Raw genomic sequence first — 17,878 nt, 5'->3', positions numbered from 1 at the left:
CAGAAAGTTAAGAAACCTGTTGCGGATCACACTGCTGGAAGGCAGCAAAGTTAGCTTTTGAATCAGAAATCTAATTTCAGAGTTTGCACCCTTAACATAAGATAAAACAAATCATACTTATATTTTCATAATGTTGCTTCCCAGATTATTAAACTGTTAATTACCAGGGTTATTACCAATTTTTCTATATAACTTCCTTCTTGCTTTTTCTTTAAAACCAGAAATGATTTTTACATGGCAAGGATTGCTGAAGAAGGTATGAGCTTGCTGAACAATGGATGGTTTAAGTTTAGGTCTGTGCTGCCCAATACAGCAGAGATTAATTAGCCTTGTGTAGCTATTGAGTATTTGAAATATGTAAGTGTAACTCCAGATTTCAAAGATCTAAGACTTAGTATAAAAATATACATATCTCAAAAATTTTTTATATCAATTTCATTCCCAAATGATAATAATTCAGATATGTTGGGTTAAAGAAAATACTGTTAAAATTAATTTCACCTGCTTTGTTTTTCTTTTAATGTGGCTCTCAGGAAATTTAAAATCATAACTGTAGCTCAGATTTGTAGCTTACATTATATTTCTGTTGGAAAGTGCTGGTCAAGGTAACCTTCATCAATTCTTCTAGGTTCTATTAAAACAAATAGTTGAGCATCTCCTAGTTTATAAATGTCTTGGTGTCATAACCTATGTATCTTTGTTTTCTTTTTAGAATGTAGCACACGGCATTGCAAATATTGTACTAAACAGTTAATACATGTATTTTGAATTGCCATCAATTGAAATTAACAATTGGACCTAAACTAGGTCCCTGCTCATACATAATTACCAACTTATTGTATATATGCTCAATAAACTTGGTACCTGTATATGAAGACATAAGTGACAAGCTAGAACAACCCTATTGTATGAATGTTACATTCCTGCAAATAAGTCTGTAAAGTGATTTTTCATATATAAAATCTAGTTGTTACCTCAGTTACAATGCCATGCTTCAACATTTGTTTTGAAGCAGAAAATTATCCACGTGTTAAAATGATGTTATTAATTTCAAACAGTTCTATTTCTTTGTAGAACTGCAATTAAAGCATTTGTTTTGGCACTAAAATGAACTGAAGGACAAATATTAAGAATAGTCATAGATGTGCCTGAATTGTACTAAACCACAAAGTCTTGCTGCTTGTAAGTGGAGCCAGTCATGTCAATGTTCCTATGAGCCTTGGGTGGTAAAAAGGGGTTTGTTTTGGGCTAGATACTACTGTATAAACCTTTTCTCCTCCACCACCAACTTTGAACTGTTTCTTTTTTATTCAAATGACTTAATGCAATAAAAGTTATCCTGATAAGTTGTATTAATGAAATCTTTGTTGAACTAATTAGATTTAAAGGATGCTAAGATACTTCACTATAATAAGCTAACCAATACATTCTTTTAAAAAGTTTTAAAAAAGTCACCCAATTTAATAGTTCATAAATCTTGATTAGCTTAAAGATACACAATATTTGTTTATACAATTTAAGGTACAGCAATATCTTAGCTAGTCTTTGAACTCTTCCCTCTTGGAGCCCTTTCTTATACGTATAGCGGGGAAGGCAAATATTTATATATTTGAAAACTCTAGAGCTACTTAAGTATTTGTTGTAAGCAAACAGTATTTCCTTCAGACTCTTCCCTCCCTTCAATATCATCAATGCCACTTTTGGGAGAAAGTTGTATCTGAGAGTCCTTGGAAACAAGTATCCTTTTATTAATTCTTAACATTTATAAACTGAATGATCGGCTTCTTGGCTATGTAAGCAATTACAAGGAGGTAAGATACAGACAGTTGAGGAAATAAACAAACATAAGATCAATTACATATAATAAGACTGACATTCTAAATGGAACTTACTCTGACATGAAAGTGCTATCATATTTAAAATTATACATATTGGGTTGCTATACAAGTCTGGGTACTGTTGCTTTATTGGAAGGCTGTTTAAAATTCATCAATACCTTAAAGCTACATCTATGAAGTTTGCACATAAGCATGTATGTTTCAAACTGAGAAAAATGGAGTTCTCACAGAAGAAATCCTATGAAAAAATGGTCCTTTAATGTTGGCCTTATTGTTAGCTTCCTGGGTAGCAAGGATGTCTTGCACAACAGTATGTCTTATGAAAAATTAAAGCAAAACAAATACCGTTGTTCAGTAAAAACCTTACCAATTCCATTTATAAATTCAACTTGCAAGTATTTTCCATTGCACATATAAATCTTGTTACCAAATAATCTTCTACACATTCTTTAAATTTTTTAAATGAATAAAGGGAATACACTGTAAAATCAGTAAATGTTTTCATCTAAGGCTTGAACAATTGATAATTATGCCCATTTGTTTTTAACTTTTGTGTCAAAGTATTAATTTTCTCTATGTCAAAGGACTTCTAGATTTAGAATCACATACAAACATTGAGAGTGCTTTGGTTTCATTAAACTCATCTTACTTAGTTTCAGCCCTTTATACCTCCTTTTATCTTATTTTTTAAATTGACACATAATAATTGTACATATTTATGAAGCATATAGTGGTTTCAATACATATGATGTATAGTGATCAGATCAGAATAATTAGCATATCCATCATCTCAAACATTTATCATTTTTTGTGTTGGAAACATTCAATATCTTCCTTCCAGCTATTTGAAACTATATAATAAATTATTTTTAACTATAGTCATCCTACAGTGGTGTGCAGAGCTAGAATGTGTTCCTCCTATCTAGTTGTAATTTTGTGTCCTTTAACAGATTTCTCTCTGTCCCCACCTTTCCCCGATTTTTGTCTAGAATCCTCTGCTCTTTTTACTTCTAGGCAGACTTCCTTTTTGGACCCTTTTGTGTTTGGTTTCTGAATCTTGCCTCTTTTACTTTTTAGTACTCAGGGCAGAAATATTTCCCCTCCCTTCTTTTAGATCTCTAGCTTTGCCTTTTACTTTACCACTCCTTGTCTGTCTTTTCTGTTTTGGTCATTTATTACCTCTGGTCATGGTTTGGGCTGAACAGTGGCCAAGGAGCCAGCATCACAGGTGTTCTCTTCTAAGTATGGTCCTGTCTCCTTAGGATGAGCCTGGTTATTTTCCTTATCCACGGAGGTATAAACAGTACCATCTTGATTATCCTCACACTCCAGCCCATGATTTAGGCCATCTATGGATTGTCATTTCTTTCTCATTATCTCTTTGTATCACTACTATTTGTTTCAAAAATAGCTTTTAATATTATCTGAAATCAAGAGATTCTTATTTTAAAATATATATATTCTGTGCTATATTTTTACTGGTTCTCCTACCTGAGTCCCTAATATTTCTTTTTCTTTTTTTCAGATGGAGTTTTGCTCTCATCACCCAGGCTGGAGTGCAGTGGCGCGATCTTGGCTCACTGCAACCTCCGCCTCCTGGGTTCAAGCGATTCTCCTGTTCTCCTGCCTCAGCCTCCCAAGCAACTGGGATTACAGGGACCCACCACCAGGCCCAGCTAATTTTTTTGTGTGTTTTTAGTAGAGATGGGGTTTCACCATGTTGGCCAGGCTGGTCTCAAACTTCTGACCTCAGGTGATCTGCCCACTTTGGCCTTCCAAAGTGCTGGGATTACAGATGTGAGCCACTGCGACTGGCCATTTGAGCCCCTAATATTTCTTTCAGATTTTACTCAGCATATCTGGGGGGAAAGGAAGTATATGCAGTACATTTGAAAGGTGGACCATATTTATTCCTGAGCTAGCTCACTTTGGGCCTTTCTGTGTCCTTACATGCTCATATTCCCCCACAGCAAAGGCATTTGCATTGCACAAGTCTGTTCAGATTTACGATGATCTCACAATGTCATTCAGGGACAAAATCCCTCAATGAATCAGAGAAAAAGAGGGCTAAGCATTGTTGGCACAGGGGATTGTGCTTCTAGTAAGCACAGGTGAAATTCTCCCTTCCTTCAAATGCGCTTTGTGGTAAAGCTCTATCTGTTTTCTGGACTCATACTCCTTCAAAGATGATAGAGGGAATGCAGGCAGAGGTGAGACTTGGAGCAGTGCTTCTCAAACTCTGTTGAGGATGTGAGGTCTCTATTCTTCTATAAAATGAAGTAAAAATTAGTTTCTAGAAAACTGAAATGAAAAACAGGCCCACAACAACATCCCCCTACTTTTTTATTATTAGAATAGACAGACACAACATTAATTGGCCAAATTGCCTTACAAATTTCTAAACATGGACTCTCCATATCTATACTTAACCAGTACTGGTTGGGGGACCATACTTTCACAGCCAGTTTAGGACACTTCTACCCATACCAGATAGAAAGTGCTTAATTTTCAAAAACCAACTCCATTAGCGGGTAGGGGTGTGGGAGGGTGGGTTTGCTTTACTTGAATTTAGAAAATCCTGCAAGTATAGGGGAAATCTGTTAATGAGCTAAGACTATACAAAGATTCTTAGTAGAAAATAAACAAAGTTTATGCTTGCTGTATCATAACATGATCTGTGCAGATATGCATCCTAAGGCTTAGAAAAGAAAGCTTTCGAAGAATGGGTGAATTTAAAATCAAGAAGCTTAAAATTTCCTTCCCCAAATATGCTCTTCACAGAGATAAAGGCTTTCTCCCTGGCTCTGTCTAAATATAAGTAAGCACCTTGGAAAACATTGAGTCAGAGCCCTTTTTACACCCTTGCATGTTGCTTCTTTAATGTTTTGTCTGCCCACTGCCAATTGATCTCAAATAAGTCTAATTTTTGGAAGGAATTTCATTCACATTCATGGATCCTGGATTCTTCAGGAGCTTGGAGCTTCTCCTCTGTGATAAGAAAGCACTGCATAAGATAGGAAGTCAATTGGGATTAGAATTCAATATGTCAGCTAACTCAGAAATCCCAGTACAGAATTTAGCACTCCTGGTCAACGGGTACTCTCCAGGGATCTTGGCCTCCAGAAATCAATTATTGGATTACATCCATCTAACCCAAGAGTGGGTTTGATGGTGGCTGTTTTTATTTTCTATTACGAAGAGAGTGATAATGTTTATTTTATGAGGATAGATGGTAAAAACAATCTTTATTTCAAAAATAGTATCAGTTCTGTTGAATGATTTTGCGTTCCACAGGATTAATTTTCAAGATATTTGAATTGGGAAAGCTGAAATGACTATAAAAAGCATGTAGTGCCTTAAGTTTTTTGGAGTGAAATGAAATGTGCACCCATTTAAGACTTTCATTTAACTCAGACACTTAAAATATCGAGAAAATAAATGACTTCTCTTGGCTAATTGTCTTATGTACAATAAAATTGAGGGTAAGTATTAGGTAAAAGGTAAGTGGTATCACTGGATTTCCTCTCTAATTAAGAAGAGATCCAGTGACAGTTTGTTTTCATGGTGCACTTTAGAAATTGTGATTGTGCTGGTTTCTCATTTAACTTTACAATAATTTATTATGACAAGTAACAGAAAGTAGATAACAGACTTTAAGTGGTTTATACTTTCATACTTCTATGTTGTGTTCCTGTCTTACAGACTTTTATAGTATTGAATAAAGGGAAGGCCATCTTCCGGTTCAGTGCCACCTCTGCCCTGTACATTTTAACTCCCTTCAATCCTCTTAGGAAAATAGCTATTAAGATTTTGGTACATTCATATCCTTTTTCAAGTGATTAATATTAACTATTTGTACATGATCTGTAAGCACTTTATAGCTAAATATCAAATTAAGTTGGGAAATGTCCATATTATATAGTTTTCATCACTCTCATTTTGCATCTTTGTCATATTAGCCTCATTCTTAAAGTTCATTAATCACATAGACATTACTGAAACATGCACTCTTCAACATTTTATATATTATATATAAACATGTATTTATGTACTTTTGTTATCTTTCTAAAAACACTTATATGTATTGAATCCTACAAATCTAAAGTAAGATAACCATGTTTATTTACCTCTACCATCTTTATACAAAGTTTCTGATGGTGTAGAATTTTCAGTGAGCAATGATATGATAACAGAAAAATCTACTTCCAGACTCAAGTTTATCCATAGTTATGATATAAAACACTTCAGTGTATCTTAGAATAAACCTTTAAGTATATTTTCTGTCAGAGAATGTCAGGAGTCTTTGGCCAGTACTTAGTTAATTCTTGAAATTTCCTGATGATTTTTGTGAAGGAAGTACTGGAATATTGGCTGAATTTCAAATTCAAGTCATGAGTATGATGCTGCCATGCAAAACTGTTTGCTTAGTAAAGACTCCAGAAGTTAATGAGAGAAGTTGGCATATATTTCCAAATGGTCTTAAGGGATTTGGTTTCATGATTCCCATTGGTGTTAAAAAGGACTCCACGACTAAATTCATTTGTTAATCAATTTAGGAAAACAATTCACTTCTGATTGTATCTTGTTTGATAGCTTTGACAATAATAGATATTAAAATACCACTATAATTATCATAAGCTCATACTTTTTTTTAAAGGATTCTAAAATTTAAACGGCCATTCTAATTTTAATATGACAGCAAGAAATTTCTTTAGTGGTATAAATATGCTATTACTAAAATTAAAAGATTTGAAACATAAAAATCATATGATAGGGTTTTTACACTTACGGAAGTTTCCTTGTCCCAGTTTGTATTCCTAGCGCCATCATGTGGTCATTTGATGAAAACTTTCTTTTTCAATTACGGAAAATTTTTGTTTTGGCAGTAAACTATAGTGGAAAGAATATTGGATCTTAATGTAGGAAACTTATATTCTAGTCCTGGACCCTTTATCTGATTCCTCTAGAGCTTAGTAAGGCCTTATTTCCCTGATTTTTAAAATATAGTGATAAACTAATTTTTAGGGTCCCTTTCAGTTTTATAATTCTGTTATGTCTGTTCATTTGTTTTAGCTACCACTTAGAGTATATTTACTTATGTACCGTGACTGTTCCAAGCATTTCCAATATATTAACTCATTTAATCTGCATGTAGAAATGGTTACATTACAAAATGAGTACATTATTAGCTCCATTGTAGAGAAGTAGGAAGAGATACAAGGCAATGGCACAGAGAGGTTGAGTCTCTTGGCCAACATCACTTTGCTATGTTGAATTTTAATTACATTCCCATCATGTTAAGTGTCAACCTTCAAGAATATTCACTTTTAATGTTATCGAATGCTGCTGCACTTGTATAAACTCAGTCAAAATAGAGCAACCCAACAATTAGCATCGTGCTGTACTTTGACTACAAATTGTTTTCATGCGTTGAACTATGTTGGATGTGTTTAAGAAATTACAATATTGCAGATAAGTGGCCTTCCTCAACAATTTACTAGTTTATTCACCTGAATGAGTTCAAGTCAATACTTTCTGCTGAAAAACTGCAACTCCAGGTAGCACAAAAATAGTCTTCCCACTGAAGTTCTCTGGGAGGTGAATATATTGATTTAATAATAGTTGTAAAAACAACACCTTATACTGATATAATGCTTTCATATACATTACCTCATTTAATCTATACAAATACTCAGTGAAGGTGATATTATTACCCACATTTTACACATGAAGAAATTGAAATGTAAGGAGATTAGATGACTTGCCCACAATGCATTTATCCCTGAATTTTGGCTAAGCTGCAGTTTGGGCTTTTCAATGTTAGCTTTTTGTAATATAACACTTGGATTTTGATTTTCTTTTGTGTGTTCCTTAACAATAACCTACATTATTCAGCATGCTAATTATGTGCACTATTTTGACAAACTGTGTGTTTATGACAATGAGTAACCCTCCTGATTGGACAAAGAATGTAGAGTAAGTTCAACTTATATTTTTAATAACATATATACATTTGGGATTTTGAAACTGTGTCTTAATGTAGTCTTAAAATAAAACTGAAGAGCATTTTATTAAAGTCATTCCTAGACAAAATTACGCAGCAAGAGGACAATGCTCATTGGCCCTCAGGCCTGCTGGCGTTATACTGATTATCACTCTCTTTTGCCTGTACCTGGTGTTCACCTGAAGACCACCACTCTTGGACATTTACCCCTTTTTCTTTAAAATCTACAGTAGCCAAACCAAATGTGGTCAAAGCAATTGCAGAAAAGAGCCAATATGGTAGACATTGGTTCCAGTTAAATTCCAGATAAATACATTGAATCAAGAATCAAAAAGGGTTAGTTACAAATGCCATGTGAAGACAACATTGAACCTCGCAAAGTTTTCATTTCCATCAGGCACATTCACTTCATGTCAGGCCAATATAGTTCCAAGCGTTGTCACCAACAAATTGAAAAATAATCCAAAGTTTCAGGGTTGTAGAACTTGAAAATTCAGTAGACTGAAGACTAAACTAACAGAAGTGGAACTTTTTGTAGAGCTTTCAGAAACCAGAAGCATTACTAACTATATTGATGATCTCTCTGTTCTGGGGATACCTTCAAAGCACAGAGGCCAGATTTGTGATAACTGAAGTTGGGCTACTCTAACCATAGCTGCTCACCTGCCCACACTTCCTATTTGTAATGCCTGTTACTATACAGCTGCTGACCCATAGCAACTACAGAAGTATTAGGTTGGTGTAAACATAATTGTGGTTTTTGCCATTACCTTCAATTGAAGCTAATGTTTGCACCAACCTATTTCCAAGAGTGTCCACCAACATTTGCACCAACCTATTTCCAAGAGTGTCTCCTTTCCTAGACACTTCCAGGCCGAAACCAATAAGAAACATGACATCTTGAAGAAAATAATAAATTTTATATACAAAAAAATTCTAAAGTATTGAAGTTAATATGGGAGGCCCCACAGGTTTTCAGTCACCCTAGTTTTCTTGTGATTTTATGCCACTCTCACACCCCAATTTCTGAGTAGAAGATTTAAACTTTGGAAACACCTAAGTTTCTGAATTATCAGAAGAATTTTATTCTAAATTAAATTTTTACTTCTTATAACCCTAGAAGTATTTACTTTGATTTTAAAGAAGTCCTTGTTCCAAGCAAGTTAAATTATCTTGTAGAAAAAAAAAAAAAACACGTGCTAATTTGTCAATTTCCTCTCATTCTTAGAACACCATTAAACTTGAGATTTTTTTCCCTAAAAGAAAATCATTTCATGCTTCTGCAGTATTATTGATTGGCTATTCCATCATGTAAACATACTAAATATTTCTCAGGAGACTATATTTACATAAATACCAAGACATTTCAGACAATGGCTAAATAGATTTCATATACCTTGTATTTCTCACACTACTCTTAAGACACTTTACGAAACAACTCTTTGTGTTAGGAAGCTGAATTTAAATTTAGGGCTACATTTCATTTGTATGAAATTAAAATCCATCTGCTTAGTTTTCTTTTTTAGTATTTATCTATTCCACTGATGGAGTGATAAGAAATTGGTATGCTATGAAAAAACACTGTTACTTTATCACATTTTTTGGATGCTTGTTTTCAGATACACCTTCACAGGAATATATACTTTTGAATCACTTATAAAAATTATTGCAAGGGGATTCTGTTTAGAAGATTTTACTTTCCTTCGGGATCCATGGAACTGGCTCGATTTCACTGTCATTACATTTGCGTAAGTGCCTTTTTTGAAACTTTAAGAGAGAGCATAGTTTGGTTTTCCATCAGTGCTTATGCTTTTAAGAATAGGTTTGCTTTACCTGTAGAATATTTTGGTGTGATTTATACATTCAAACTCTGGATTTCAATTTAGCACAACAAAGGTCTAAGTGGAATTTCACTATAGCATGAAGGCTTTGCAGTAGTTGAAAACTACAATTTTCACACGTAGCATCTGTCAGAAAATTTCACATATGCCACTCTTCCACACACACATGCACAAACACACATATGAACACACACAATCTAATGTCAAAACACAAGCATATTTGTAATACATCTGTGAAAATAACTTTAAAAATTACAGCCACAAAACAATTCTATTGGCTACACAAATTTGCAATGACCTTGCTGATATTACACACAGCTTCTTTTATTGGTTTGGTAGAATAATCAAAAGTAAGTATCTACTAGCATCAAAACGATCTGACAAATCAAACTAAGAGAAGAAAGAAGATACTTGAAATATTATGTTTTTAATATATTAAATTACTGATTTCTAAGACCTGTAGAGGAATACATTCTCTCTGCCTCTTTCTGTTTCTCTCCTGACCCCTTTTCTTTCTTCTTTTCTTCTTTCCTTTTATGGCTCTCTTCATCTCTTTAGTCTGAACATAAACTTCCTTATCCTTATCTCCTATTCATATCCACTCAGTAATATGCACAGTTTATGCACCCCAATGCTTTTTTTTCTAGTGGCAAACTTCCTCAGGAAGAGACCCAGAAAAATAATAGAAAACCATTCCAGACTAAGTGAAAGTAGAGTGTAGAAGGAGGCAGCCCAACAACACTCACCCTCATCCTTCCTTCAGGAGCTGATTTTTTGGCCTCTAACAGTTGTGATGCAGTGGATAGGAGCAGGAGAGGTGGCACTGATATACTCAGGACTCCGAATGTCTGGTCTTAATTTCCTATCTGATCAGGATGAGCCAATTCTTTGCTAGGCTCTCTGGTCACAGCTCAAAAGAAGGCCTACAGGACTTCTATTTCTTAAGAACAAAATGGCAGTAACAATAGGCGCAGCATTGGACCCTCATCAAGTATTGTTCTTAATTTGCTTAACTTTTATTTAAAAGTTACACTAGGAAAATCTTATCTCATATATAAAAGCAGTAAGGCAAACTGCCTTTTCATGCCTAAATTTCTGTTGGGTGATTTCATATATTTTTTTCTAACTAAAACCCTAAACCATAGCCAAGATTTACTTTCTTTTTACAAGTTACACATGATGTTGGTTTCATTGCTTTCCAGAGTGACAACAAGGGTGCCTACTTTATGAAGTTTACATTTAGCTAATGGCCTTAAATTATGTGAACAAAGATTATTGATGGAATCTAATTCCTGATTTGCCACTTATAATATTTATCATTTAAAATCACCAAGAAGGTCTTTATAAAAGACCCATGCAAGTAATATAAATCCTGCTAAAATCTTGAATAATTCTGATTTAATTCTACAGGTTTGTAACAGAATTTGTAAACCTAGGCAATTTTTCAGCTCTTCGCACTTTCAGAGTCTTGAGAGCTTTGAAAACTATTTCTGTAATTCCAGGTAAGAAGTGATTAGAGTAAAGGATAGGCTCTTTGTACCTACAGCTTTTTCTTTGTGTCCTGTTTTTGTGTTTGTGTGTGAACTCCCTATTACAGGTACGTCACAGAGTTTGTGGACCTGGGCAATGTCTCGGCATTGAGAACATTCAGAGTTCTCCGAGCATTGAAGACTATTTCAGTCATTCCAGGTGAGAGCAAGGTTAGATAACGAGACGGACCCATCATGTGATTCAGCATCCTTCTCTGCTTGACATTCAGTTTTACAGAAAATCAGGAATCATAAGACTAGGTGTTTCAAAGAAAATGATTCTTATTGTTTAGACATAAGCTTTATCAGCCTTGGAGTTTAACAATGTCTTATGTGAGATACTGTAATTTGAGGTCAAGGTGACCTGCACTTACAAATATCATGGGGTTTTTTTTTTCACCATGTTAGTTTTATCGAGAATTTGCTCCCTTTTAAATGTACCAATCTGTAATTTCTTATTCATTAGAGTCATTAATGACTATGTGTATACAATGCAAATCTTCTAAGTTTTTTGCTAACAAAAGAGAAGGGAATAAGACAATAAAGAATAGTGTGCGTCTGCATGGAGGATTTATTATCTTAAGGCACAATTATACTGCAGACCATTTTCGGTTGTACAGCAAAATCTTTCCTACTTATAAATAGGAATTTTAAAATATTTATTCAGGTATTTTGTTATAAAACTGACCTCTGACCCTAATGAAAATATGAGACAAGTTTCAGTAGCAAAAAGGAAAAAGACAAGGCCCTTTCCTTAATATAGGCTCCATGAAGAACATGAACCTTCCATTACTCTATCTCAACATAATGGGATATGAATCTTCATTTCATTGTTTAAATCATTACATTTCTGGAGTTTATCTTCATAAGTTCTTCCCCTTCAATGAAGTGTTGCTTCTCCACTAGCGTTGCAAACATTCTTGGATTTATGAATGAAATCTATGTTTTCAAGAAAATTGTGTGAAGCTTTTATTATTTCACACGTGTTAAGTCTTCATAGTAATAGACTTCTTTCTTTCAGGCCTGAAAACCATTGTGGGGGCCCTGATCCAGTCTGTGAAGAAGCTCTCAGATGTAATGATCCTGACTGTGTTCTGTCTGAGCGTATTTGCTCTAATTGGGCTGCAGCTGTTCATGGGCAACCTGAGGAATAAATGTATACAATGGCCTCCCACCAATGCTTCCTTGGAGGAACATAGTATAGAAAAGAATATAACTGTGAATTATAATGGTACACTTATAAATGAAACTGTCTTTGAGTTTGACTGGAAGTCATATATTCAAGATTCAAGTAAGAATTATTGTTATGTACATTTCCTTAAAAAGTAGAATTGGATTGTTTGTAACACAAAGGATAAATAATTGAGGGGCTGGATATCCCATTTTACATGATGTGATTAGCACACATTGCAGGCCTGTATCAAAACATCTCATGTACCCCATATATAGAAACACCTACCATGTACCCACAAAAATTAAAATTTAAAATTTAAAACTAATGAAATAAATAAAACACCCTCTAAAAAAGAATTACTATCATGTATATTTAGTCTTTTCATTGCTAATGTGCCTTCCATCTAGGAATGAAAAATATTTTTAAATGATTACATAACAAGACGTGATCTTTTAGAAAATTACCTAATCAAACTATTTAACAATATTTAAAATTATATTTTATTTGGTATTTCTACCCCCTGGATTTTAAATAATAGATTATTTATATTTCTGGAACTAAAAGAAGAATTTTGTTAATCACCTTATCAATGGCTTACACATACATTTAACAATTTTGTTCATAACTACTCTAGTTTTGACTCCTAAATGCCACTTTCTATTTTATCATCATTTGGAAGGCTGAAGAATTCAGCTAGAAAGAATTTTCCTAGGATCCTTGGTTGCTATACATTCTTCCTGTGGTGATTGATATAATGAAAGGAGATAAAATATGTGAATGCCCTTTGCGAATTCTACAATACTATGCAAATGTAACTCATTATACATTAATTACACAATGTCTTTAATGTATCAGAAACTGTATAGTACACTGGGGAAAATAATGGAAGTAATGCATGGCTTCAGAGTGTTATAGTTTAATAGATTATTTTATTACCTTAAGGAAATAAAGTGATACCTAAAAGTAAATCTTATTCTTATATTTAAAAAGTAGTATTACATCAAAAAGAAGAAAATTACAGTTAATAAAGCTTCAGGAGACAGTAATAGAAAATGTTAGTTGGGTGCAGTGGCTCACACCTATAATCCTAGCACTTTGGGAGGCTGAGGCTGGAGGATCACTTGAGGCCAGGAGTTTGAGACCAGTGTGGGCAACATAGTGAGACCCCTTCTCTACAAAAAAAAATATATAAATATATATATATATACACTTTTTGTAATGAGTTGGGTGTGGTGGCATTTACCTATAGCCTCAGCTACTAAGGAGGCTGAGATGGGAAGATCACTTGAACCTGGGAGGTCAAGACTACAGTAAGCCATGATCACGCCACTGAACTCCAGCATGGTTGACAGAGTAAGACTCTGTCTCACAAATAATAATAATTGTGCTAATACCCTTTCTCTTTTGAAAGTGACAATAAAAAGTGTGTAAGTTTCCTCTCTCTTTAATTTTAGAATCTGCCAGTAGTGATATTTCAAAAGCAAGGAGAGTTAGAACATGATTAATAAGAAAAGGAAAGGTCCTTTTTAAGGAAAAACATTAAACCTATACAACTTAGATTTTAGATGTTCTTGAATATAGTATATCTTTATTATTTTAAGGTGATGAATAACATTTTGGAAAAAAAGAAAGAAAACTTCAATGACTGTGTGGAACAAACAGGATTAATTACAGAAAGTTACTAGTTGTTTGATATTTATTAAAGTAATGATAGCATAGTTTAAAAAGCAAGTACTAATCAGTGTCTCCTTATAGTTATAAATCTGGAAAATACCTTGGGTTGATATGAATGAACTCTTCCATGACATTCAGTGATATGCTAATAAATAATTTACAAACAGTTGAAAATCTTTAGATTTAGTTGTAAATCTTTAGTTGTTAATCTTTAGATTAAGAACAGTGTCTGAGCAATACGCAAATGTTCCTTATTCACTTGATACGATGCCAGTAGGTCCACTTCAATCACCAGCTCCCTGAAATCTGTTGTTTGTTTGTTTTATCTAATACTGACTATGAGGGTTATTTAGGGTTCATTCTCTCTAGGGAAAATTTATTGGACTGCATTTTTCCAATACTCGAAGTAAAATAAATAATATCTGAGGTCATTTTCAGCTCTAAACATCTATGGTTCTTATTTTAAACCAAATGCAAATATAAATAAAATGGTTCATTTCTGAAAATAATAGAAAATTAAATTTATTAAAATTAAAGATAAATATTATAACTGAAAAATTATATTTTCCTCAGGTTAAGGCTGATCATTAAGGTTAGATCATTGAATTTAATGGGCAAAATTTCATTTATAAATATGAGATATCAAAAATTCATCCAGAAACTATTATAGTCCTTTCTCTTTGTTTAATTTTAATTGAAAGTTAGGAAATACTATGTCAACTTTCCTGTCTAGGTTCAAGGAAGTCAGAATATTAGAAATAAAAATGATATTTTTCCTTATGTGCTTCTGTGTCCTGTACAGAACTATGTATGGAATAAATTCCTCAGAAAACTTAGCATCTAGAAAATATATCTTCTTACAAAATCCAACATTGATTGTTTAATTCCATGTTTTTCTCTTTTTGTCTTTTATTTACTTATTCATTCAATAAACTTTACAGAAAGGCTACCTGGTCTCAAACAAACACTAATATAGAAATAATTAATGATTGGGACTTTCTAGGAGGAATATTTGTAAATAAATAATTACAATATAGTAGTGTCATCCTAAGAATAATTCAAGTATATACAGGTTACTGGTAGCACAGTGAGGGGAGTTCTTAATTATGTCAATATTTAGTAGAAAGAAAGTTGAAAATACCAAGGAAAAAGTTATAGAAGAACTGGACATTGCAAGAAGCCAAGGAGTTTGCAAGAAACAGGAATCTTTGAGATAATGTAGTGTTCACCTATAGTCATTATTTTAGCTTTAGTATTTAAGACTTTTTAAAATTGCTTTCATTTCAGTTGTTGATATGATTTATGCATATTTTACTATAAGTTGCCTATATTCTGGAAAATGTGAGAATATAAGTTATACTTAATTATTAAAATGTATGGTGTTAAAAATATAGGCGAGAGGACCAGAAAATATACTATTCTTTTATTTTGAAATATGTGGCAGTTTTGCGAAAACAAAGAAATTCCTGTCATTCCTGTCTATTTTTACTGAATGAATTTTTTTCGTGAGAATGGTGAATAAATGCTAATACCTTTTTGAAAGATTATGTTAATACCTGTCATTATCACTAACTTTACATTCATAATGAAGAAATACTTTGCACTGTAAAGTGTCTAAAGTATCTTTGCACTGTATCTAATCTAATGCCATTTCTTCATAATGAAGAAATACTTTGCACTGTAAAGTATCTAGATAGAATATCTAGAATTTGGAGGGAGAAGAGACAAATACTTGTGCCTTTGAATGAATTATATATTTAAAATTACTCAATAAACTTAAAAGTAGAACCTGACCTTCCTGTTCTCATTTGAGTGTTTTTAACAATGCAAATGTTCATCATATGACTTTCTTTTTTCAAACAGGATATCATTATTTCCTGGAGGGTTTTTTAGATGCACTACTATGTGGAAATAGCTCTGATGCAGGGTAAGTCAATAATTTGTGTGTATCTGTGTATATTTGTATGTACACATACATATGTGTATCTTTTCTCTCTTTTTATAGAAACTGAAGATAACAGCCAACTAATTTTATTGACATTAATTTGCTATATGTAAGGTTTTTGATAAAGTATGAGATTATGTAAATATTAGGTAAGATTTATGTTTTCTAAAACAAGAAGTAATACTTTTAGACACATGCACACGTATGTTCATTGCAGCACTATTCACAATAGCAAAGACATGGAATCAACCTAAATGTCCATCAATGATAGGCTGGATAAAGAAAATGTGGTACATATACATCATGGGATACTATGCAGCCATAAAAAATAACTAGATCATGTCCTTTGCAGGGATATGGATAGAACTGGAGGCCATTATCCTTAGCAAACTATTGCAGGAACAGAAAACTAAGTACCGCATGTCCTCACTTATAAGTGGGAGCTAAATGATGAGAACACATGGACACATATAGGGAACAACACACACTAGGGCCTACCAGAGTGTGGAAGGTGGGAAGAGGGAGAGGATCAGGAAAAATAACTAGTGGGTACTAGGCTTAATACCTCAGTGATGAAATAATCTACACAACAAACCCTCATGACACACATTTACCTATATAACAAACCTGTACATGTACGTACCCCTGAACTTCAAATAAAAGTATAAAAAAAGAGAAAAATATCTATTAAACACCTACTGTATATAACAGCAAACATACAAAAAGAGGAGTAATCCTGTTCCTACTTTTTTAGGAGTATATAATAATAACAATGTTGTTCTTTTAGATAAGTATATTGAGCTATAAACTCTGGAGACTCCATAGTAGTAAAAATGAAATGGAGATGTTGAAAATGCAAATTATCAACAAAAATTATTTTGTAAAATATTATTAGAAACGCTGCACCATATTTTAATGATGACACCAAGTAGCTAATAAGACTATATGCAGTCAAAAGTTGGGAAATAGATTAGTTACTTATTTGTCAAACTTTTATTTTGAAATACCAAATCTTTCTGACTAGGCAATATTATAGCATAGTATCAGAGTAAAAAGGCAGCAGAACGACTTGTAATACTTTCTTTTACCCCACTTGCAGCCAATGTCCAGAGGGATATATGTGTGTGAAAGCTGGTAGAAATCCCAATTATGGCTACACAAGCTTTGATACCTTCAGTTGGGCTTTTTTGTCCTTGTTTCGACTAATGACTCAGGACTTCTGGGAAAATCTTTATCAACTGGTGAGAACTAAAGAACCACACTCTCCATTTAAGTAAAAGTATACAAGAAAACCAATTGAGTTATGAAATTAAAACCGGATGATAATATAGTAGAAAGAGCAGAACTTGAAACGAGACTTGAGTTCCTCTATCCTATTGATTATAACACATATTGAGCAGAGTGATGCCAAAGATTGCAATTCGCTCCCATTTCTTCTTGGCTCAAAACCTGTTCCCTACCCTTCTCAGACACAGATTGTCCTAAACAGAAGGCACATTCTCCCTTCAGCCCTATCTACCCCCTCAAATATTATCCCTCAGGTGGGAAGTAATGAAAATGAAGAAGCAGATATAGAAAGGTAACTTTGGTCTGTTCCTTGACTTTCCTAAAGGCTCAGGTCTTTAATGGAGGACTCCATGGCATTTTATTGACTGTTTCATTCTTGGTGAATACAAAAATTCTGCCATAGAAATCATAGTGTGAATGCATAAGCTAGGAGAGAAGGAAGAAGCTGAAGTTAAAGAAACAATAAAAAAAAAAAAGTACAGCGTGCTATGACCAACATAATTACTATTTATATCTGAGTTTTGCTAGACACACGAGTAAATTGAAAGTTGAAGCCACCACTTAGTGAAATAATATTGAGAAATAA

The 17,878-nt window shown here is 33.4% G+C and overlaps 1 protein-coding gene and 1 long non-coding RNA gene across 9 annotated transcripts in view; one reads left to right on the top strand and one right to left on the bottom strand.

The window, feature by feature from the left end:
* The window catches only part of LOC107973643 (uncharacterized), a 156,880-nt gene that overhangs the window by 46,204 nt on the left and 92,798 nt on the right, over positions 1 to 17,878 (bottom strand). The gene's annotated exons all lie outside the window — the stretch shown is intronic.
* SCN1A (sodium voltage-gated channel alpha subunit 1) overlaps positions 1 to 17,878 on the top strand; it is a 139,918-nt gene that overhangs the window by 63,986 nt on the left and 58,054 nt on the right. For all 6 annotated transcript variants that reach the window (XM_024354710.3, XM_024354708.3, XM_054679923.2 and 3 more), the window contains exons 4-10: positions 5,541 to 5,661; positions 7,727 to 7,814; positions 9,462 to 9,590; positions 11,281 to 11,372; positions 12,234 to 12,503; positions 15,924 to 15,987; positions 17,105 to 17,246. In XM_024354710.3, coding sequence (XP_024210478.3) covers positions 5,541 to 5,661; positions 7,727 to 7,814; positions 9,462 to 9,590; positions 11,281 to 11,372; positions 12,234 to 12,503; positions 15,924 to 15,987; positions 17,105 to 17,246 — 906 coding nt within the window. The remainder of the gene's footprint in view (positions 1 to 5,540; positions 5,662 to 7,726; positions 7,815 to 9,461; positions 9,591 to 11,280; positions 11,373 to 12,233; positions 12,504 to 15,923; positions 15,988 to 17,104; positions 17,247 to 17,878) is intronic.

The sequence above is a fragment of the Pan troglodytes genome, chromosome 13 (genome assembly GCF_028858775.2).
Source record: "Pan troglodytes isolate AG18354 chromosome 13, NHGRI_mPanTro3-v2.0_pri, whole genome shotgun sequence".
Classification (NCBI taxonomy): Eukaryota; Metazoa; Chordata; class Mammalia; order Primates; family Hominidae; genus Pan; species Pan troglodytes.
This window is presented reverse-complemented; position numbering and strand designations above follow the sequence as displayed.